The sequence below is a fragment of the Oncorhynchus gorbuscha genome, linkage group LG18 (assembly GCF_021184085.1).
Source record: "Oncorhynchus gorbuscha isolate QuinsamMale2020 ecotype Even-year linkage group LG18, OgorEven_v1.0, whole genome shotgun sequence".
In the NCBI taxonomy this organism is placed as follows: Eukaryota; Metazoa; Chordata; class Actinopteri; order Salmoniformes; family Salmonidae; genus Oncorhynchus; species Oncorhynchus gorbuscha.
Window position 1 is genome coordinate 61,073,300 of NC_060190.1, and position 24,461 is coordinate 61,097,760.

The window sequence follows — 24,461 nt, forward strand, 5'->3', positions numbered from 1 at the left end:
GGAGGGGGGTCAACAGAGAGAGGGGAGTGACAGAGAGAAACAGAGAGCGAGAGGGGGAGAGCTTTTAAGGGATTTGGCAGTGATTTGTCGAATCTCAGTGGCGTAATGTGCTTTTTCTACTTTTTCTACTGATTTAGACATGATGCTACACACGGAAGCCTCGAAAACCAACGTTTTCAATATGTTTTTATGAACTAAAACACCTTTTTTATGTTATTGAACGATTTGAGTCCATTACAGTTATTTTGGGAAAATAAATATAATATCTGAGATGTTAATAGATTTACTTTTCGCTAAAACAACGAAGAAACGGGCACTGAATATCATCACATATTAAATATGGGAATAGGCCTATTTGGGAATGATGGCGTGATGGGTCAAATCAAGACTGGTCCAAATGGAATGCTCAGGTAAGCAGTCAATTCTTATATTTATGTACAAATATATGTCACATCTCTATTTCAAGGCCTTGCAGAATTTGTGTAGACTTCAGGCCAGTATCAAACACAGTTTTTTCATTGTTTGAACAATATTGATATGTGCATCAAATGATAGCATGTGATGTTTGGTTGGATGATAATCATACAACTAAGATAAAATTCTGTTTTGCAACAACAAAATGTTTAAAGGTTTAATTATCCTTACTCTGTGAAACATCATATTTACATAACAATATTATTGTCATTTCAATATCTTTAGTTGGTTATGTCTTAATAACCTTTTACTGCAGTTGGCTAAATCAGGGTCACACAGAGTGTTTCTTGGTAGTCTTAAACAAATCTACTTTGAAACGAAAGTATACACCTCACACACATGGTTATGGGCTTAAAAAAGACACATGTACCATGTCAGATATAGTTTTGTTATGTATTATATTTTGCGTTTGCATTCCAATATACCACTATATACATCACAAAAGACTGAAATATAACAAAACCATTTAAATTAACAAAGAAACACCAGATTTTTGGCAACTTCAAAAAAGAAAAGTTGATTAATTATGATGTTTTTTTTTGCAATATAACATTACATCCTTGAGGCCACTCAGTCATTTGATTGCAGGAAACGGGTACACCAAATATTTGACCAATTTTCAATACTGTTATAACTTATTCGGATCTCCCCCTCACATAGTGAAAATGTAAGAAAAGTAAGCTGGATAGGCAGTCAAACTGTGAGCTATATTTCAGTATATATATTTCAGTATATATATTCTTCTAGTATATATATTTCAGTATATATATTCTTAGCGTCATATCGGGATGAAATTCCTTGTTCCTTACACAAGTCATATTTTGATCTTGAACATGCACCTTAATTCTTCTATTTCTCTCACCCCTATGTCTCCCTTATGTTTCATTAAACCTAAACAGTATTACAGAACATAATAAAAAATAACATAAAACACATATACTGTATCTGTCCATGTTCGCTTTTGTGAAATATTTATGCAATGTTATTACTATGCACTTTGCTGCTCTCTTGGCTGTGTTTTACTTGTCCAACCCTTTTAATACAGATAACCTTTACTCATGAAGACTCTCTGCTGTGGTGTTTGAGCGGGTTGATTTTCTAGTCTAGGAGCAGTAGATATTCTCGGACACAGACACACACTTTTAAACAAATTTGTTATGCTCATTTTGAGACTGTCGTGAAGAACTGAAGTGGCATGTCCTATATTGTCTAGTTGAATGATAATGTTTGGGAATATTATACACTGAACAAAAATATAAATGCAACATGCAACAACTTCAAAGATTTTACTGAGTTACATTTCATATAAGGAAATCAATCAATATAAATAAATTCATTAGGCCCTAATCTATGGATTTCACATGACTGGGCAGCGGTACACAATTAGTTTTTCCCCACATAATTACTGACAGAAATACTCCTCAGCCCCCCCCCCCTGCGTATTTTAGAGTGGCCTTTTAGGTGCACCTGTGTAATGATCATGCTGTTTAATCAGCTTCTTGATATACCACCACTGTCAGATGGATGGATTATCTTGGCAAAGGAAAGATGCTCACTAACAGGGATGTAAACAAATGTGTGCACAAAAGTTTTGATAAATAAGATTTTTTGTGTGTATGGAACATTTCTGGGATCTTTTATTTCAGCTCATGAAACATGTGACCAACAGTTTATATGTTGCATTCATATTTTTGTTCAGTATATATATATGCCAGTGATGTCAAGACATTGTGTATTGTAATTTCTGCTGCCATGGTTAGAGCATTTGCAGATCAATGTGTATGATAAACAGTTATTTGACTCATGCAGTGTTAGTTTAAAATGTATGTAATGAAAGCTATACAGATGTATTTATTAACCAAAGACCAACATGTCCTCATTAAACTGTTCACAGGTATCAAAGGTAGAGGGAGGAGCCTGGTACTTTAACACTGGATACAGGAACCTTTGATGGCCAAAATCATGACATCACAGAGCCACAAATCGCAGTCCTGCTGTGGGGTTGGTCCACCGTTTGGATGTCATGTAACAACATTTCCCAGGTTACTGTTAATGTTGTTTCTGGGTCTAAGTCCAGAGACATGGGCTCAGCAGGGCACACAACCACACTCCATCAAGATTGAGGGGGACATCACCCTGGGTGGCCTGTTCCCAGTGCACTCCCGTGGGCCAGCCGGTGTGCCCTGTGGGGAGATCAAGCGGGAGAAAGGTATCCACCGTATGGAGGCCATGCTGTATGCCCTGGATCAGATCAACAGTGACCCTGACCTCCTGCCTAACATCACACTGGGGGCCAGAATCCTGGACACCTGTTCTAGAGACACCTACGCCCTGGAGCAGTCGCTAACCTTCGTCCAGGCCCTCATCCAGAAGGATAATTCGGACGTGCGCTGCTCTAATGGCGAGCCACCCATCATTCCCAAACCGGAGAGGGTGGTCGGAGTAATCGGGGCATCCGGCAGCTCAGTGTCCATCATGGTGGCCAACGTGCTGAGACTCTTTGCGGTGAGACTTCTTCTTGTGCTGTGCATTGCAGCCCTCACTGTACTATATTCCCATGACACAGCATTATCCTCAAACACGTACATATATTCTTCAGCAGAGTTAAAGGCCCAGTGCAGTCAAAAACGTGATTTTCCTGTGTTTTATATATATTTCCACACTATGAGGTTGGAATAATACTGTGAAATTGTGGAAATTATGATAATGATTTATTATGATAATAAGAACTGTTTGAAAAAACTGCCTGAAATGTCTTCCTGGTTTGGTGGGAAGGAGTGTTGGCCTTCCATGGTGACATCGCCATGCAGTTAATAGACCAATAAGAAAGAGAGCTCCAAACCTCTGCCAATAACAGCACATTTTCAGTTTTTCCCTCCCCACTCAAACCACTCCCACACAATCCTGGCTAAATTCTTTCTTGAGGAATTAAAGCTATTTTTGTTTCTTTATGACCATTTTAATAAAACTTATTTAATTGTTACCTAGAAATGATTTTATATTGAGATAAAAACAGCCAAATCGGACCTTTAATATACCTTTACATTATGTAATGTGTGGGGCAATTGTGTGTTTTGATATACATCAAAACTACACATTGAACTAACGTCTGTGCCAGTGGGATGTAGCAGTAGGGTATGACGTCTATGGAAAGTGAACACTATTCCCCTGTGAATCCATGTTCTGAGCCGCGAATAGGTTTTCCTGATGAATCAGCTGTGAACTTACACCCTGGCATTTTCCTCAACTGTTTAATTTCACACAACCTCAATATAAGATACACTGCTAATTGCTATAACGGGACACTAGGGCTGCCTAAATCCCTCAGTGACTTAGTGACATGACTCATTAATGACCCACTCGTAATCTAGAAATGTCGCTGTTAAAACTAGCCATTTCAACTAGGTTCAATAATCTTCAGGTTCAAGAAGCTAAGCATCTACCATCTCTAGTCCTCTGTCACTAGTTAATTCTCTTTATGGAGAGCTATTAGTTGGGAACCAAGGCGTCACCTTGCATATCGTGAAGATGTTAACTACAGAATTGTAGATCCCATCCTCCATTAAGCCCCTCTCAGCAGCTCAGGACCCAGTCTGAAAATAGAGCATCAGGCCAGAGGGATGACATTGGTTCTACGATATCACCAACTTTCTAACCGGTGTTCTGCAGATTTAACTAAATGGTGGGCTTGTCTTGTACGTATGTACTCAGCAATGGAAATTAAGTCAGCCTGCTAGTCAGAGGCTAGTATTCTTTAGACCAGACTTGTAGAAAATGTGTCCAACTAGCCTGCTGGCTAAAGAAACTGTGTTTTCAAATATTGCATGGCACAGATTTTGGACCTGGGCTACATAAAAATGTGGTCTACTAGCTGGCCAGTGCCCAAAATCCTTAAGTTCCATCCCATAATGTACCGTTCTAGAGTTTGCACAGTTACTCAGATAGAGTCTGATGTGTGATGTCCTCAGTCTGATTTAATACTCATTGTATCACCTCTATCTAATACCAGAGTCAGAGAGAATTGGTTTAAAAGCGTAATTTTCATGATTTAATATGATTGTTCTCTCATTTGAATCACAATACATAATATTCTAACATGACATCTGAACTACATGTTCTCTGTGGTATTTATTAAACGTTTGAGTTGTCCTGGTCTTGAGAGTGAATTGTAAGAGCTCTGGGAAAGGTAAGGTTTGTCTATAGGGTTGAGGTCAGAGATCCCTGTAAATGTCATTGAACTCAACACACATGGCACTGACAATATACCATAATCAATTGATTTCTGAAGATAATTGATGTCATCCTTGTCTTTTGGTTTAAAGGAGGCTTAATGTTGTTTTAGGAATTCGTGTTGGAATGTAAATATTGGAAATGAATGTTACTATTGATGTTATCAATGTTTGGTGTATTGAATTTCACTCTCCCCAACAGAAGACTATATACACTGCTCAAGCAAAATAAAGGGAACACTAAAATAACACATCCTAGATCAGAATGAATGAAATATTCTTATTAAATACTTTTTTTCTTTACATAGTTGAATGTGTTGACAACAAAATCACACAAAAATAATCAATGGAAATCAAATGTATCAACCCATGGAGGTCTGGATTTGGAGTCACACTCAAAATGAAAGTGGAAAACCACACTACAGGCTGATCCAACTTTGAGGTAATGTCCTTAAAACAAGTCAAAATTAGGCTCAGTAGTGTGTGTGGCCTCCACGTGCCTGTATAACCTCCCTACTACGCCTGGGAATGCTCCTGATGAGGTGGCGGATGGTCTCCTGAGGGATCTCCTCCCAGACCTGGACTAAAGCATTCGCCAACTCCTGGACAGTCTGTGGTGCAACGTGGCGTTGGTGGATGGAGCGAGACATGATGTCCCAGATGTGCTCAATTGGATTCAGGTCTGGTGAACGGGCGGGCTAGTCCATAGCATCAATACCTTCCTCTTGCAGGAACTGCTGACACACTCCAGCCACATGAGGTCTAGCATTGTCTTGCAGTAGGAGGAACACAGGGCCAACCGCACCAGCATATGGTCTCACAAGGGGTCTCATCTCGGTACCCAATGGCAGTCAGGCTACCTCTGGCGAGCACATGGAGGGCTTTGCAACCCCCCAAAGAAATGCCACCCCACACCATGACTGACCCACCGCCAAACCGGTCATGCTGGAGGATGTTGCAGGCAACAGAACATTCTCCACGGCATCTCCAGACTCTGTCACGTCTGTCACGTGTGCTCAGTGTGAACCTGCTTTCATCTGTGAAGAGCACAGGGCGCCATTGGCAAATTTGCCAATCTTGGTGTTCTCTGGCAAATGCCAAACGTCCTGCACAGTGTTGGGCTGTGAGAAAAACCCCCACCTGTGGACGTCGGCCCTCATACCACCCTCATGGAGTCTGTTTCTGACCGTTTGAGCAGACACATGCACATTTGTGGCCTGCTGGAGGTCATTTTGCAGGGCTCTGGCAGTGCTCCTCCTGCTCCTCCTTGCACAAAGGCGGAGGTAGCAGCTCCTCCACGTCTCCTGATGTACTGGTCTCCTGGTAGAGCCTCCATGCTCTGGACACTATGCTGACAGACACAGCAAACCTTCTTGCCACAGCTCGCATTGGTGTGCCATCCTGGATGAGCTGCACTACCTGAGCCACTTGTGTGGGTTGTAGATTCCGTCTCATGCTACCACTAGAGTGAAATCACCGCTAGCATTCAAAAGTGACCAAAACATCAGCCAGGAAGCATAGGAACTGAGAAGTGGTCTGTGGTCACGACCTGCAGAACCACTCCTTTATTGGGGGTGTCTTTGCTAATTGCCTATAATTTCCACCTGTTGTCTATTCCATTTGCACAACAGCATGTGAAATTTATTGTCAATCAGTGTTGCTTCCTATGGGGACACTTTGATTTCACAGAAGTGTGATTGACTTGGAGTTTCATTGTGTTGTTTAAGTGTTCCCTTTATTTCTTTGAGCAGTGTAGTTGGAGCCATATATGGTATTCATGCAGATGTGGGATCTTAATTTGAGCCAGTTTACAACAGCAAGAAAATAATCCTGCAGCAACAGGAAATGTTAATTATTATGTGGATTATAATTAATGGACATTTTTGTTGGGGTTGATATATTTTTCGGAAGGGAAAATCATGTCTGAAATTTCAAAGTCGAAATTACAAACTTCAGAAGCCTTTTTAAACCTCAAATACACTACAAGATTAACATGTCCTGCAGTGCAGGAAAGTTCACTTGCAACAGGGTGATCAAATTAAGATCTTAGATCTGTATCAGAGTAATACAGTGCCTTGCGAAAGTATTCGGCCCCCTTGAACTTTGCGACCTTTTGCCACATTTCAGGGTTCAAACATAAAGATATAAAACTGTATTTTTTTGTGAAGAATCAACAACAAGTGGGACACAATCATGAAGTGGAACGACATTTATTGGATATTTCAAACTTTTTTAACAAATCAAAAACTGAAAAATTGGGCGTGCAAAATTATTCAGCCCCCTTAAGTTAATACTTTGTAGCGCCATCTTTTGCTGCAATTACAGCTGTAAGTTGCTTGGGGTATGTCTCTATCAGTTTTGAACATTGAGAGACTGAATTTTTTTCCCCATTCCTCCTTGCAAAACAGCTCGAGCTCAGTGAGGTTGGATGGAGAGCATTTGTGAACAGCAGTTTTCAGTTCTTTCCACAGATTCTCGATTGGATTCAGGTCTGGATTTTGACTTGGCCATTCTAACACCTGGATATGTTTATTTTTGAACCATTCCATTGTAGATTTTGCTTTATGTTTTGGATCATTGTCTTGTTGGAAGACAAATCTCCGTCCCAGTCTCAGGTCTTTTGCAGACTCCATCAGGTTTTCTTCCAGAATGGTCCTGTTTTTGGCTCCATCCATCTTCCCATCAATTTTAACCATCTTCCCTGTCCCTGCTGAAGAAAAGCAGGCCCAAACCATGATGCTGCCACCACCATGTTTGACAGTGGGATGGTTGGTTCAGGGTGATGAGCTGTGTTGCTTTTACGCCAAACATAACGTTTTGCATTGTTGCCAAAAAGTTCCATTTTGGTTTCATCTGACCAGAGCACCTTCAGGTGGCTTGTGGCAAACTTTAAACAACACTTTTTATGGATATCTTTAAGAAATGGCTTTCTTCTTGCCACTCTTCCATAAAGGCCAGATTTGTGCAATATACGACTTATTGTTGTCCTATGGACAGAGTCTCCCACCTCAGCTGTAGATCTCTGCAGTTCATCCAGAGTGATTATGGGCCTCTTGGCTGCATCTTTGATCAGTCTTCTCCTTGTATGAGCTGAAAGTTTAGAGGGACGGCCAGGTCTTGGTAGATTTGCAGTGGTCTGATACTCCTTCCATTTCAATATTATCGCGTGCACAGTGCTCCTTGGGATGTTTAAAGCTTGGGAAATCTTTTCGTATCCAAATCCGGCTTTAAACTTCTTCACAACAGTATCTAATTTTGCACGCCCAATTTTTCAGTTTTTGATTTGTTAAAAAAGTTTGAAATATCCAATAAATGTCGTTCCACTTCATGATTGTGTCCCACTTGTTGTTGATTCTTCACAAAACAATACAGTTTTATATCTTTATGTTTGAAGCCTGAAATGTGGCAAAAGGTCGCAAAGTTCAAGGGGGCCGAATACTTTCGCAAGGCACTGTATATGAATGTTCCCACTAGAGGGAAAGGGTGAAAGTAAAGCAACAAATTTAAGCTGCACGTGGCCATCAGAATTAAATATATTGTATGGCTTACAGCTGAGAAATGGTAACCTTGTCTCTTGATCTCTGTCTCTCTCCCTCTGTGCTTAACATAATTTGACTAAAACCCATATAATCCTTCCAGATAATCTGTGAAATGGTTCTCTCCCTCTTCTCTCCTTCTCCCTTCACAACCCCTTGTGTCTACCTTTCTCTCCTCATCCCTCCAAAGAATCTCTCATTAAACCATGGGCAGGCATTCGTGGGGTCAGAGCCAAGACCACTCACATAAACTGTGAAGTAAAATGAAGTAGCACACCAGTAAATGAATCTTCTCATCAATTTTTTTCCAAACAAATGCTTTTACTGCGGTGAAATTTATCATCTGTATTTTACCATGACGTTGGCTTTTATGGCCGACACAGACCAGTAGTTATTGCTGTAGCAATATTACACTGTATGAATGTTCCAGTGGATTACATTGGCTGGACAAGTGAGAACTATTCAGCACCCTCCATTATAGTGTTGTTTTGGGACAAAATGCCTGGCAATGTGGTATTATGTTGTTTGTTTACCAACTGTGTGTATGATTTTTCCAGATGAAGATTGATTTGATAAATGACACATGGTGTCTGGTGCTGCAGAGAAAGGCCCACATGGTTCAGTAACTTTCCAACATCCAGTAACCATCCTTTTGGATCTAATGATTGTCTCTGGTATCTTTTTAAAGTTCAGCACATGCAGCCATTAACATCATGTAACATCTGTATCTTTCAGATCCCCCAGATTAGTTATGCGTCCACGGCTCCAGAGCTGAGTGACAAAAGCCGTTATGAGTTCTTTTCCCGTGTGGTCCCTCCTGACTCCTACCAGGCCCAGGCCATGGTGGACATCGTCAAGGCTATGGGGTGGAACTACGTATCTACACTGGCCTCAGAAGGAAATTACGGAGAGAGTGGTGTCGATGCCTTCCTCCAGATATCTCGAGAGGCAGGTTTGTACTGAATTTAGTGGTAAATTGACATTTTCTGAGGTAGCGTAACCATGGCCACTATGGTGTTGCAATTGATGGTACTGTATGGGGAGGATATGAGGTCCAATGAAGAAACACCTTGATGGTTTGAATCTTGTGTCTTTCTTCTCCCTTTATTCAGGAGGTCTATGCATCGCCCAATCCATTAAAATCCCCCGAGAGCCCAAACCAGGGGGCTTTGATAAGATCATTAAGAGATTAATGGAGACCTCTAATGCTCGTGGGGTCATCATCTTTGCCAATGAGGACGACATCAGGTGAGTGGTAACTTAGTAGTAACTTTTCCTTTCCTTTCCATAGGAAGGTTGTCACACAACCACCATGTTCTACCTGTTCTCTAAGCTCTACAGTACCAAGTTCTTATAGAGTCTAGAGCTACTGAAGGACCAGTGTGCTAATGTCTTACCACCACTTCTCACAGACGTGTCTTAGAGGCAGCAAAGAAGGCCAACCTGACGGGTCACTTCCTTTTTGTGGGCTCTGACAGCTGGGGGGCCAAGAGCTCGCCCATCCTGGACCAGGAGGATGTGGCTGAGGGGGCTGTCACCATCCTCCCTAAGAGGGCCTCCATCGACGGTAAGGAAAACATATGGAGAAGTTATTGCAGAGATACATTATATTTTGTTATTCAGTATGACTTTAACTTCAGTGGGTGATGGGAAAGTCTTAAACATATGGTGATAGTGATGTTCTGTTTGTCCTCTGTTGGTTCTTTGCCAAGGGTTTGACAACTACTTCACATCAAGATCTCTGGAAAACAACAGAAGGAACATCTGGTTTGCTGAATACTGGGAGGACGACTTCAAATGTAAACTGACCCGAGCAGGTATCAAGTACGACCTTGGTAGGAGAAAATGTACAGGTAGGAGAAGAGGTTACTTCTGACATATGTTATATCTCAAATCAGCAGATTTATTTATAGGCTCCACTGGCTTTAACCATTGTATGCCACCCTTCCTCTCTTCTTCAGGTGAAGAGAGAATCGCTCAGGAATCTCAGTATGAGCAGGAAGGGAAGGTACAGTTTGTGATTGACGCGGTGTATGTCATGGCCCATGCCTTACACAGCATGCACCTGGACCTCTGTCCGGGCTCCATGGGTGTCTGTGAGAAGATGGACCCAGTGGAAGGGAGTAAGCTGCTCCAATACATTCGCTCAGTCAACTTTAATGGTGAGTTGGAAATGTAGGGAGCACGGGTCATTAAAGGTCCGTTTTTATCGCAATATCAATATAATTTCTGGATATCAATTAAGTACAAAAATTGCTTCTTAGCAAAGGGAAATTTCTCAAACACAACTTTTGCTAGGACTGTCTGGGAGTGGTTTGAGTGGTCATCCTACCAAAACAGGTAGAGGTTTCAGGCAGGCGGTAATTTCCAACAGCTCTTAGGGTCTTGAGGGATTCCATTGGAGCAGCAATCAATCAGGTCTTGGAACATTCTATAGACTTTGTTTAAATCAAGTTGGAAAATTATATATATTTTGCATCCTGACTTTTATTTTTGTTGTTGCTGTCAAACCAGAATATATTCTTGATAAATTAAATTATTTTAAATAATGGTTAGAAAGTGTATAGAGAAAATGTACAAACCAGTTGAATCAATGTTGTGTCAACGTAATTTGTCAACGTATTGTGACGTGTAATTTAAATGGAAAATACATTGGATTTGAAAGTTATCAACTGTTGTTTTGAGGGTGGAATTTCAACCACAGGATTGTGTCATCATTGTAACACATTTTCAGCATAGACAAACCTTGTTTAAAGTACACTACAAGACCAAAAGTATGTGTTCACCTGCTCGTCGAACATCTTATTCCAAAATCATGGGCGTTAATATGGAGTTGGTCCCCCCTTTGCTGCTATCTTCTGGGAAGGCTAGATGTTGCAACATTGGTTGATGCTTATTTATAAAACCCTCTTAGGCCTCACTCCCCCTATCTGAGATACATACTACAGCCCTCATCCTCCACATACAACACCCGTTCTGCCAATCACATTCTGTTAAAGATCCCCAAAGCACACACAGCCCTGGGACACTCCTCTTTTCAGTTCGCTGCAACTGTAACGAGCTGTCAAAAACACGCAAACTGGACAGTTTTATCTCCATCTCATCATTCAAAGACTCAATCATGGACACTCTTACTGTCTCTACCTTCTTGCTTTTGTGCTGTTGTCTGTGCCCGATAATTTATTTTTAAATTTGTTAAATTTCACCTTTATTTAACCAGGTAAGCTGGTTGAGAACAAGTTCTCATTTGCGACCTGGCCAAGATAAAGCAAAGCAGTGCGACAGAAACAACAACACACAGTTACATGGAATAAACAAGCTTACAGTCAATAACACAATAGAAAAAAAGAAAGTCTATATACAGTGTGTGCAAATGGCATGAGGAGGTATGGCAATAAGTAGGCCATAGTAGCAACGTAATTGCAATTTAGCAGATTAACACTGGAGTGATAGATGAGCAGATGATGATGAGCAGATGATGGTGTGTAAGTAGTGATATTGGTGTGCAAAAGAGCAGCAAAGTAAATACAATTGCTGAGTGAACTTGCATCCATTGTCACGTTCTGACCTTAGTTCCTTTATTATGTCTTTGTGTTAGTTTGGTCAGGGCGTGAGTTGGGGTGGGTAGTCTATGTTCTTTTTTCTATGTTGTGTTTATGTGTTTGGCCTGGTATGGTTCTCAATCAGAGGCAGGTGTCATTCGTTGTCTCTGATTGAGAATCATACTTCGGTAGCCTGTTTTCCCCCATTTTAGTTGTGGGTGATTATTTTCTGTTTAGTGTTTTTTGTCACCTTACAGGACTGTTCGTTTGTCGTTTTGTTGTTTTGTTCAGTTGTTTTATAAAAAATATGAACATTTACCACGCTGCGCTTTGGTCCTCCTCTCCTTCCACCAACAACAGCCGTTACATCCATTCAGCCACAAGAGGGCACTGATGTTGGGCGATTAGGCCTGGCTCGCAGTTGGCGTTCCAATTCATCCCAAAGGTGATGGGATTGAGGTCAGGGCTCTGTGCAGGCCAGTCAAGTTCTTCCACACCGATCTTGACAAACCATTTCTGTATGGACCTCACTTTGTGCAGGGGGGCATTGTCATGCTGAAACAGGAAAGGGCCTTCACCAAACTCTTCACACAAAGTTGTAAGTACAGAATCGTCTAGAATGTCATTGTATGCTGTAGCCTAGCCCGACCCATGAAAAACAGCCCCAGGCCATTATTCCTCCTCAACCAAACTGGCACTATGCACTGGGGCAGGTAGTGTTCTCCAGGCGTCCGCCAAACCCAGATTTGTCCGTCGGACTGCCAGTGGTGAAGCGTGATTCATCACTCCAGAGAACTAATTTCCACTGCTCCAATGGCGGCGAGCTTTAAACCACTCCAGCTGACACTTGGTATTGTGCACGGTGATCTTAGGCATGTGTACGGCTGCTGGGACATTGAAACCCATTTCATGAAACACCTGATGAACAGTTACTTCCAGAGGCAGTTTGGAACTCGGTAGTGAGTGTTGCAACCGAGGACAGACGATTTTTATGTGTTATGCGCTTCAGCACTCGGCGGTCCCGTTCTGTGAGCTTGTGTGGCCTACCACTTCGGTGCTGAGCTGTTGTTGCTCCTGAGACGATTCCACTTCACAATACCAGTACTTATCGGGACGAACTGACTTGTAGGAGAGATGTAATCCTATGAAGTTGCCATGTTGAATGTCATTGAGCTCTTCAATAAGGCCATTCTACTGCCAGTGGTATAAAGTACTTAAGTAAAAATACTTTAAAGTGTTACTTAAGTAGTTGTTGGGGTATCTGTACTTTAATACTGTATTTTTTGACAACTTTTACTTCACTACATTCCTAAAGGAAATTATATACATGTTATTAAATACATTTTCCTTGACACCCAAAAGTTCTTGTTATATTTTGAATCCTTAACAGGACAGGAAAATGGTCCAAATTACGTACTTACCAAGAGAACACCCCTGGTCATCCCTACTGCCTCCTATCTGGCGGACTCACTAAACACAAATACTTGATTTGTAAAGTATATCTGAGTGTTGGTGTGTGCCCCTGGCTATTCGTAAATACAAATAAAATTAAAGATTTAATAAAATAAAAGATTTCCCGGCTGTGTGATCGGTTTTATACACTTGTCAGCAACGGGTGTGGCTGAAATAGCCAAATCCACTAAGTTGAAGGGGTGTCCACATGCTTTTGTATATACAGTTGAAGTCTGAAGTTTACATACACCTTAGCGAAATACATTTAAACTCCGTTTTTCACAATTCCTGTCATTTAATCCCAGTAAAAATCTTAATTAAGTCAGTTAGGATCACCACTTCATTTTAAGAATACGAAATGTCAGAATAATAGGAGAGAGAATGATGTATTTCAGCTTTAATTTCTTTCATTACATTTCCAGTGGGTCAGAAGTTTACATACAGTCAATTAATATTTGGTTGCCTTTAAATTATTTAACTTGGGTCAAATGTTTCAGTAGCCTTCCACAACCTTCCCACAATAAGTTGGGTGAATTTTGGCCCATTCCTCCTGACAGAGCTGGTGAAACTGAGTCAGGTTTGTAGGACTCCTTGCTTGCACACACTTTTTTTCAGTTCTGCCCAGACATTTCTATAGAATTGAGGTCAGGGCTTTGTGATGGCCACTCCAATACCTTGACTTTGTTGTCCTTAAGCCATTTTCCACAACTTTGGAAGTATGCTTGGGGTCATTGTCCATTTAGAAGACCCGTTTGCGACCAAGCTTTAACTTCCTGACTGATGTCTTGAGATATTGCTTCAATATATCCACATAATTATCCACCCTCATGATGCCATCTATTTTGTGAAGTGCACCAGTCCCTCCTGCAGCAAAGCACCCCCACAACATGATATTGCCACCCCCGTGCTTTGCGGTTGGGATGGTGTTCTTCAGCTTGCAAGCCTCCCCCTTTTTTTTCCAAACATAACAATGGTCGTTATGGCCAAACAGTTATATTTTTGATTTATCAGATCGGAGGACATTTCTCCAAAAGGTACAATCTTTTTCCCCATGTACAGTTGCAAACCGTAGTCTGGCTTTTTTATGGCGGTTTTGGAGCAGTGGCTTCTTCCTTGCTGAACGGTTTTTCAGGTTATGTTGATATAAGACTCGTTTTACTATGTAGATACTTTGTACCTGTTTCCTCCAGCATCTTCACAAGGTCCTTTGCTGTTGTTCTGGGATTGATTTGCACATGTCGCACAATTTTTTTTCTGAGGTCGTGGCTGATTTGTTTTGATTTTTCCCATGATGTCAAGCAAAGAGGCATTGAGTTTGAAGGTAGGCCTTGAAATACATCCACAGGTACACCTCCAATTGACTCAACTCAACTGATAAGCTAACTGACAATTAGCTTATCAGAGGCTTCTAAAGCCATGACATCATTTTCTGGAATTTTCCAAGCTGTTTAAGGGCACAGCCAACTTAGTGTATGTAAACTTCTGACCCACTGGAATTGTGATACAGTAAATTATAAGTAAAATAATCTGTCTGTAAGCAATTGTTGGAAAAATTACTTGTGTCATTCACAATGTAGATGTCCTAACCGACTTGCCAAAACTATAGTTTGTTAACAAGAAACAAGCAGAGTGGTTGAAAAACAAGTTTTAATGACTCCAACCTAAGCGTATGTAAACTTCACACTTCAACTGTATAATCAATGATGCTATTTAGGCCTATAAAGCATTTGCAAAATCATCAACTGTTATTGTTTCATTTCAACCTAGAATTAAACTAAAAATAGACAATATATATATATATAGGCCCTAATGTTTCAAGCTGGTTTCAAGTTGATTTCACATGTAATGTTCAAGTTAATAATTAATATGTTGGATTCACATCTCCATCTCAACCAAAAATCTAATTTAAAGAATAAGACAAAATCAAATCAAACTTTAAATGCACTTTAAATCATTTGATTTGATTTAGTCCTATTCTTTAACTTATAATATTTTTGTTTGAGATGGAAACATGAATCCGGACAAAGCAGAATTAAAGCCAGACTAAAGATACATCTCATTTAAATGTTCATATTTTGATGCGTTGACAAACAAACGCAATTCAATATAACTTTGCAATACAGTAAATAGCCTATGAACTTGTTGACAAATAAATCATATGTTGGATTCACGTCTCCAACTAAACCCCAAAAACGAGTTAAAGAATAGGATTAAGCGAGAGGCTCAGATGGAACTGTCCAAGTATTAGATAAATCTCCTTTAAATTGTGATATTTGGTTGGGTACAATTCAATATGACTTTTATAATACAGTAAATAGCCTAAAGTTAAGGATATCTTACAAACGAATGTATCAGTATTTATTCAACCTAAAATGAGGGACACGTCCATGGCCACATTTTGAGGTTACTGTAACTATAAATGTTTTCTTATGTTAACATAGAAAGTGTGCATGTTGAAGAGAGCATGCAAAGATCCCAGGTCTGTGGAGATCTTCACAATTGCTACATTAATCTGTGCAGAATCTTGAACAGCATTTATCACTTACACTTTTAATGTAATCTCAACTGCAATCCAGGTCATTTAGTTGTGCTAATAGATGAAGCACAGTGATATAATACAAAATATCTGATTTTGCATTCCCATTGTAGACCTTTCCTACAGTCAAAATACCAAATCACCCTTTAGTGGCGTCATGGGTGGAATGTTTTTTATATTTTAAACTGTTTTGTTATATTTAAGTGTTCTGTGATTTATATAATGTGTAATTTTGTGATACAGGTGTCTTCATTTTTTTAAGCCCCTAATCATGTGTGTGATGTATATACTTTTGTTTCAAAGTAGATTTATTTAAGACTACCAAGAAACACTCTGTGTGACCCTGATTTAGCCAACTGCAGTAAAATGTTATTTACTTTGTTGTGATTTTAAATGGTTGAAAGTGCAGTGATAATACATTTAGATGACAGCTAAACTAAAATTCTGACATAGTTTTTCCATTGGAATTTGGTTGTGCTTTAAGATTGTTGAAAGCCTAGTGATAACACATTGAGAATTCAACAACCTTCTGGCTGCCTTTCTGAGTGGGTGAATACATGTTGAAATATCATTGATCAAATTCTCAACCAAATATTACCCAGATTTCCACATTGAAATGACATGGTGTGCCTAATGCATGGTTTCATGAAGCCTTTTCCACTTCTGGTTCCCATCGCGTCCCATGGGTTTAAGAGAAGAGTGTGGAGGGAGTTCAGTCTGAAGACAGCACTGCACTCTGCATTAGCCTTGGGATCTCTGCTAATGTACTAAGTCCCTTCAATGCACTCTTCTTCCCCAGGGCTGCCTTCTTTCTTCATACACAAGACACACTCCTCTTTTTAGCTCCATCTTTCATAAAAAATACATTTCTTTATCACTGTTTGGAGTCCAAGGAGCTTTCTATGAAAGCATAGCTATTTCCTTTTCCCTCTTAGTGGATGACCTTTGTATAGAAAGCCCTCTCTGATTGAATGCCTGAACAGAACAGGCAGGAACAAGCTATAGTGTTAAGGCAACAGACCAGAGAGTACAGAAAGAATAGCATCATGTATGGAAAAGAACCCTCCACTGGAAGAATCTTATGCTCAGCTTTGCCCTGGTTGCATAAGACACGAGTCTTGTAGGTTCACCTCCTCTAATGTTACATTTTTCTTTGGTCAAAGGCATTCCACCAGGGAACACTACTGACCCTTTATGGTGCATACAATATACTGCCCAATAGTGGGTAGCACTGTTGAAAATCCCTGCTCCTCTATCCAACAGGCAGTGCAGGGACTGGGGTCATGTTCAATGAAAATGGAGATGCTCCTGGTCGCTATGACATCTTCCAGTTCCAGCTCTCAAACACCACCAACCCTGGTTACCGGTGTATTGGCCAGTGGACAAACTATCTGCGACTCAATGTAAACATTTGTTTTGGCCTTTTTCATTTAGCTATGTTGATGTTCACTTTATCAGTGTTTTTATCACTTGATGTTCATCAGCATGGTTTCTGTCACTGTGTCTGTTTCTGTCTCTATTTCTGTGGAAGGCTGAGGAGATGCAGTGGTCGGGTGGGGACAGTGCAGTCCCTGACTCGGTGTGCAGTTTCCCCTGTGAGCTAGGAGAGAGGAAGAAGATGGTGAAGGGTGTGCCCTGCTGCTGGCACTGCGAGCTGTGTGACGGATATCAGTACCAGCTGGATGAGCTAAACTGTGACATGTGTCCCTTCGACATGCGTCCCATGTCAAACCGGACGGGCTGCCGGTCCACACCCATTATCAAGCTGGAGTGGAGCTCCCCCTGGGCCATCATCCCTGTGTTCCTGGCTGTCTTGGGCATCTTAGCCACCTCTGGATGCATCATCACCTTCATCCGCTTTAACAACTCCCCCATCGTCCGGGCCTCCGGCCGGGAGCTCAGCTATGTTCTCCTGACAGGCATCTTCCTCATCTACCTCATCACCTTCCTCATGATCGCAGAGCCCAGCGCCCCAGTATGTGCATTCCGCAGGCTGCTGCTGGGCCTGGGCATGTGTATTACCTACTCAGCTATGCTCACAAAGACCAACCGCATTTACCGTATTTTTGAGCAGGGCAAGAAAGCAGTCACGCCACCTCCATTCATCAGCCCCGCTTCTCAGCTCATCATCACCTTTATACTCATTGGAGTGCAGGTGAGTGGGTTTCTGCCTCTCTCCTACTGCATGTGATGAAAACGAGGCAGTAATACAACAGTGTTTTTTGTTAAAGACATAGGAAATGGTGTCTGGAATGGTATACAGTAGAATTAGATCGAATGGCTGAACCATGGGCCACATCAATATTTAGCTAATTCTGTGTATATCCACAGTTACTTGGAGTTTTCATCTGGTTCGGAGTGGTGCCCCCACACACCATCATAGACTATGAGGAGCAGCACCCGCCCAACCCAGAGTTTGCACGTGGGGTCCTGAAATGTGACATGTCCGACCTGGCCCTGGTCCTCTGCTTGAGCTACAGTATCGTTCTGATGGTGACTTGCACTGTGTACGCCATCAAGAGCAGAGGGGTGCCAGAGACCTTCAACGAGGCGAAACCCATTGGCTTCACCATGTACACCACCTGCATCGTGTGGCTGGCCTTTGTGCCCATCTTCTTTGGCACAGCCCAATCTACTGAGAAGGTTTGAAATTCAGTGTTATATTTATATAATTGCTGGTATTTTCCCTGCGGGAAAAAAGTTTTTTTTAAAGCAACCATAAAACTATGCTTTCTCTAATTGGTTCTAGAGCTAACTTCTCTATTGAAGAACTGTCAACACTGTTATTGAATGCTAGTTTGTTACCTGTCGTACTCACAGTATGTTCAGCATCCTCTTCCTTGAATGACAGATGCCAATTTACCTTGTGGCTTATTTCTATGCTCACAAAGCAGTGGAACAATAGTCAAGATTTAAAAGATGGAAGTTTATTCAGACTGGTAGGGGGTATTCTTAAGAGTCAGTCAAACTGAAATGATCCAACCCGCAGGTGAATTAAAGATATTTTACCCTCTGCAAATGGAAATGAAATTAATCAAAGACGGGGGAACTCAGAAATGAGGTCAGATGAGCTCAGGGACAAAATGGGTCCCCGAGTGACAAAAAATAACCCATACATGCTTTTCAATTACACAGTTACTCATAGCTTAGAATGTCTAAATATAGCATCAATAACATTTAGTTGTCAGATTGCATTAGTTGCAGACAGTATTATAACAGCACAATAACAGTAAAACAGTGTTATTAGGTAGGAATGCAGGGGTATTGATGCATTAGATTTTGAGAGGTACTCAGAAAAGTGTCAATAATTGCATGCTGATCATTAGGGAAGTGTGAATGGAAGGTGTTAGATTTGGGAGAGCACGGCAAACCTAGGGTTGGCTATGTTTTTACATTTTCTACTGACTTGCTTCAATGTGTGTGGTCTGGATGGTTGACTTGATTGCTGATGCACATGATAAGAAAATATCTCTCTCTGGTCTGTATTGCCTTTGGGTCTCATTAGAACTGCTCTTTGTCATATTTCAATGCCACTTAGTTGCTGAGCCATACTGTACCTAGCACTAGCCTGTGGTCATGATGTCTTTAATATTAACGCATGTGAACGGTGCTCTCTGGTCATCCATGCGTTGCCACATCAGTGCTGGCCAGGTCATTGAGAGCCAATAAAAACCATAACAAAGAAGAGGACAGAGAATATAGAAATGAAAAGATATGTGGGTTATGCCCTCAGGATATTGTGCCATGTAGCTATTTATTAATTCATGAGGTGTACTGCTTTTGAATTGTCAGTGCATTGGACTCAGACCACAAGTCTGTTCTCATTACTGTTGTTGCCAGGCTGACAACAGAGGAACACCAAGATGATTAGCTAAAATACCCATGAATAGAGCACCACTCCTCAGTGTTTATAGTTTATAGCCAAATACAACAAGCGTAGACCTTACCGTGAAATGCTTATTTACAAGCCCTTAACCAACAGTGCAGTTCAGGAAGAGTTAAGAAAAAATGGACCAAATAAACTAAAGTAAAACATTTAAAATCATAAAAAGTTACAATAGCATAACTATGACGAGGCTATATACAGGTGGTACTGGTACCGAGTCAATGTGCGGGGGTACAGGTTAGTTGAGTAATTTGTACATGTAGGTAGGGGTGAAGTGACTATGCATAGATAATAAACAGTGAGTAGCAGCAGTGTAAAAACAAAGGAGGGGGGTCAATGTAAATAGTCCAGGTGGCCATTTGATTAATTGTTCAACAATCTTATAGCTTGGGGGTAGAACCTGTTAAGGAGCCTTTTGGACCTAGACTTGGCGCTCTGGTACCGCTTGCCGTGCGGTAGCAGAGAAAACAGTCTATGACATGGGTGACTGGAGTCTCTGATAATTTGGTGGGCTTTCCTCTGACACCGCCCATTATATATGTCCTGGATGGCAGGAAGCTTTGCCCCAGTGATGTACTGGGCTGTACGCACTACCCTCTGTAGCGCCTTACGGTTCAATGCCGAGCAGTTGCCATACCAGGCGGTGATGCAACCGGCCAGAATGCTCTCGATGTTGCAGCTGTAGAACATTTTGAGGATCTGGGTGTCACGAATCCCGCTTCCTGAGTCTGGGTTTGCCTGTTTCTGTCCTGGAGTGTGTTTCCGGTGTCCTGGAACGCACCCTGTCTGGTTGCCGGGCGAATTAACTTGTTGGGAGATCGATGTTCACCCGCACCTGTATCCCATCATCTGCACACCTGTCCTGATCATCACCTCTCCCCTTCAAAAGCTCTGACCTGACATCCATTCCCTGCCGGATCGTTAGCCATGAACAGTATGTTGTGCCCACGAACCAGCCTCCAGTTTATAGAGTTTGTTTTGTTTTATTGTTTTGTACGTCTTGCTTGCCTTTAACTTACTGCCGTTTGTTTTGTCTACAGCCATTCACCCGGAACCCATACCCCATTCCTGTCTGCTCGTCGCCAGTGTGTTGTTATCCATTGGATCTGCCTATCCACTCCATCAACCCACCTCCGCTGCCCGCTCCTCCACCCGGAACTATCTACCTCCACGTTCTCATTGATTAATAAATACTCACCATCTTTATACTCACCTTGTCCTGGTCTGCTTCTGGGTCCAATTCTGGTAAACCCTGACACTGGGGACCCATGCCAAATCTTTTCAGTCTCCTGAGGTGGAAAAGGTTTTGTTATGCCCTCTTCATGACTGTCTTGGTGTGTTTGGACCATGATAGTTCGTTGGTGATGTGGACACCAAGGAACTTGAAACTCTCGACCCGCTCCACTACAGCCCCATCGATGTTAATGGGGGCCTGTTCGGCCAGCCTTTTCCTGTAGTCCATGATCAGCTCCTTTGTCTTTCTCACAATGAGGGAGAGGTTGTTTTCCTGGCACCACACTGCCAGTTCTCTGACCTCCTTCCTATAGGCTGTCTCATCGTTGGCGGTGATCAGGCCTACCACTATTGTCATCAGCAAATGTAATGATGGTGTTGGAGTCGTGTTTGGCCTCGCAGTCGTGGGTGAACAGGGAGTACAGGAGGGGACTGAGTACACAGCCCTGAGTGACCCCAGTGTTGACGATCAGCGTGGCAGATGTGTTGTTGCCTACCCTTACCACCTGGGGGCGGCCCGTCAGGAAGTCCAGGATCCAGTTGCAGAGGGAGGTGTTTAGTCCCCGGGTCCTTATCTTAGTGATGAGCTTCATGGGCACTATGGGGTTGAACACTGAGCTGTAATCAATGAACAGCATTTTGTCCAGATTAGAAAGGGCAGTGTGGAGTGTGATTGAGATTACGTCATCTGTGGATCTGTTGGGGCGGTATGGAAATTGGAGTGGGTCTATGGTATCCGGGAGGATGGTGTTGATGTGAGCCATGACCAGACTTTCAAAGCACTTCATGGCTATCGACTTGAGTGCTACGGGGCAGTAATCATTTAGGCAGGTTGCCTTCACTTCCTTGGTTACAGGGACTATGGTGGCCTGTTTGAAACATGTAGGTTTTACAGACTCGGTCAGGGAGAGGTTGAAAATGTCAGTGAAGACACTTGACAGTTGGTCCACGCATTCTTTGAGTACACGTCCTGGTAATCTGTCTGGCCCTGCGGCTTTGTGAATGTTGACCTGTTTAAAGGTCTTGCTCACATCGGCTACCGAGAGCATTATCACACAGTCATTCAGAACAGCTCCTGAACATTCAGATGAAGAAACAACGTCTGTATGCTGTGTACCTCTGAGACTTCTCCTCATATAGCTTCTTCAGACATTGTATAGTAGTTAGGCATAATAAAGGTGTCATGGGGATTGCCATGGAAAATATTATGTAAGACAACCTCCATACATTGTTTATTGAATGTTTACTGTATTCTCAGCATATTCTCAGAATACTATATACTCATTCTCAGGTTATTCTCTGATTAATAGAAGGAATTACAGGCATAGGATAGATAATAAAACATTTAAAAAATCATATTTTGAGTTGTGAATGCAACACATGCAATTCACGTAGTACCCAGCCAGGCAATCCAACCCCTATTGTCAAATGTCTAGGTTTATACTGAGGTATTTATTGTTAACTTTCACCCTGCCTTCTATCTGCTCCAGATGTTCATCCAGACCACCACCCTGACGGTGTCCATGAGCCTGAGTGCCACTGTGTCGCTCGGCATGTTGTACATCCCTAAGGTCTATGTCATCATCTTCCTTCCGGAGCAGAACGTGCAGAAACGCAAACGCAGCTTCAAGGCTGTGGCTTCAGCAGTGACCACACAACTCTCCCAGAAAGAAGACAAGCAGAACGGAGAGTCCAAAAGTAGCGCCATAGTCCCTGACAGATCACAGTGAGTAAAGCAGAGACGGTGTCCAGTCAGAACTCTTAGAAAAAGGTGCTATTTAGAACCTAAATGGGTTCATCGGCTGTCCCCATGGGAGAACCCTTTTAGGTTTCAGGTAGAACCCTTTCAGTTCCATTTAGAAACCTTTTGGGTTCCATGTAGAACCTCCACATGGAAACCAAAAGGGTTCTACCTGGAACTGAAAGGGTTCCACCTAGAACCAAAAAGGTTAACTACTTGTAACCAATAATGGTTGTCCTATGTGACAGCCGAAGAACCACTTCAGAACCCTTTTTTCTGTGTCCACTGATCCTTCACCTGTGTTACTGTATGTATTCACAATAACAGAAACAGATTACAGTGTTCATTTTTCACTAAGACAATAGTAATTGCTCTCTCTTCAATCACTTTAGATAACCCAGCAGGAAACCAGAGATGAATGCAACACTTGGCGCCTTACAGATGACAGCTTAGCATGGTCTCTCTTGGCAAAGCACAGCTTTTGATCAATGGTGAAGGCTACACTGTCACATGGTTGGGATGGAAATGAAATGGAGACGCTAACTTTCTGTCATTCTAAATAAACACTGACTGACTCGCAACAAGTGCTGTGACCTGACTGTAAACGGAACAGTTGATACATTGGATCATCCTCCTGGATCATCCTGATTCCTGAAAAGAACACAATGAACATTGTAGACAGCTTTGCCAGACTGCAGGACACAGTGTCTCCTTTTACAGTAGGATATCTCAAATTGACCATGGCAATGAAATAGTCTGATTTTTCTCCTCAGGACAATTATTTGGGTCAGCAGTTGATCAAATGAAAAACCTTTTCCCGACTGGATGATCCAAAGTGGGATATTTTGAAAACAATGAAGCTTTGTTTGCTTGATTTATCAGCACTACATGGGTTGTGTGTACATTATATGAATGCTTCCATAGTATTGTGTGTATGAGTGTTACGACTTTGACTCGTTCTTTTTTACTGATTTCACCGGAAGGAACTAGCTTTTCTATACACTACTAAATCCTGGAATACATGTAGGGTTCATGGAGGACATACTTTTAAAGAGAGAAACAATTGTAGGGAATTTTGATTACTGACGTCAATACTACCAGATCAAACCTCATGTAAGGGACCATTTTAATATAACATCTACAGTAGATGCTTTGGTTCGGTGTTAATTGTTTTAGCGGTAATGACTTGTATATGCTGCTGCAGTCTCTAAACAAGAAACCAGTGATTATGAACAGGATATTGTGTTTTGTAAGGCACCTGTGACAATTTCATTGTTAGAACAACTTATGGTAGATACTACACAATGTATGGCAGTTCCCTAGATTGTTCCAAATATCTTTAGTGCTGCTGGGGTGTGATAGTGAGAACAGTTATGGTAACACTAGATTTCACTGGGAATATCATTTGGATTTCCAATGCCTACTTTTGTTCGTCAATATTGTGCCATAAAAATCACAGGTTTGTGGTATCAAAATGCTACAAGTTTCCCTTAATTTAAATTAGTGATTTTATGTAAACCTATTTGTAAATGAATATTGTGGCACCATAATGGTCCACAAAACCACGATAGCCCAGTTAAGGTCACATTTCTATATCACAGAACGCATGCAGCATTCACTCTGTGCTGAGGGGTACTGAGTTTCTATTTTGTGAGTTTGAACGCCATGCAGTGGTGGCTCAGTTTGCAACATTGTTATTTGCAGTAAGATCATGTTTTACTTCTCCGGGGTTATGCTCAGGCTAAGGGAAAAAGGTGATTGAATTTTAAAAAAAAGATATTGATAGGCATTTTATATATTCAAATACGGTTATACACTAAAATATGAATAAT

At 41.6% G+C, this 24,461-nt stretch overlaps 1 protein-coding gene across 1 annotated transcript; it reads left to right on the plus strand.

Moving 5' to 3' along the window:
- Window positions 1-32: 32 nt before the first annotated feature.
- Window positions 33-24,231, plus strand: LOC124003660 (metabotropic glutamate receptor 6-like). Its single transcript, XM_046312155.1, has 12 exons — window positions 33-410; window positions 2,369-2,979; window positions 8,975-9,191; window positions 9,352-9,487; window positions 9,652-9,806; window positions 9,952-10,092; window positions 10,201-10,401; window positions 17,033-17,172; window positions 17,301-17,924; window positions 18,101-18,412; window positions 22,379-22,614; window positions 23,022-24,231. Exons 2-12 carry the CDS (start codon window positions 2,425-2,427, stop codon window positions 23,023-23,025), a joined length of 2,721 nt encoding a protein of 906 aa, XP_046168111.1. The 5' UTR covers window positions 33-410; window positions 2,369-2,424; the 3' UTR covers window positions 23,026-24,231.
- Window positions 24,232-24,461: the final 230 nt, after the last annotated feature.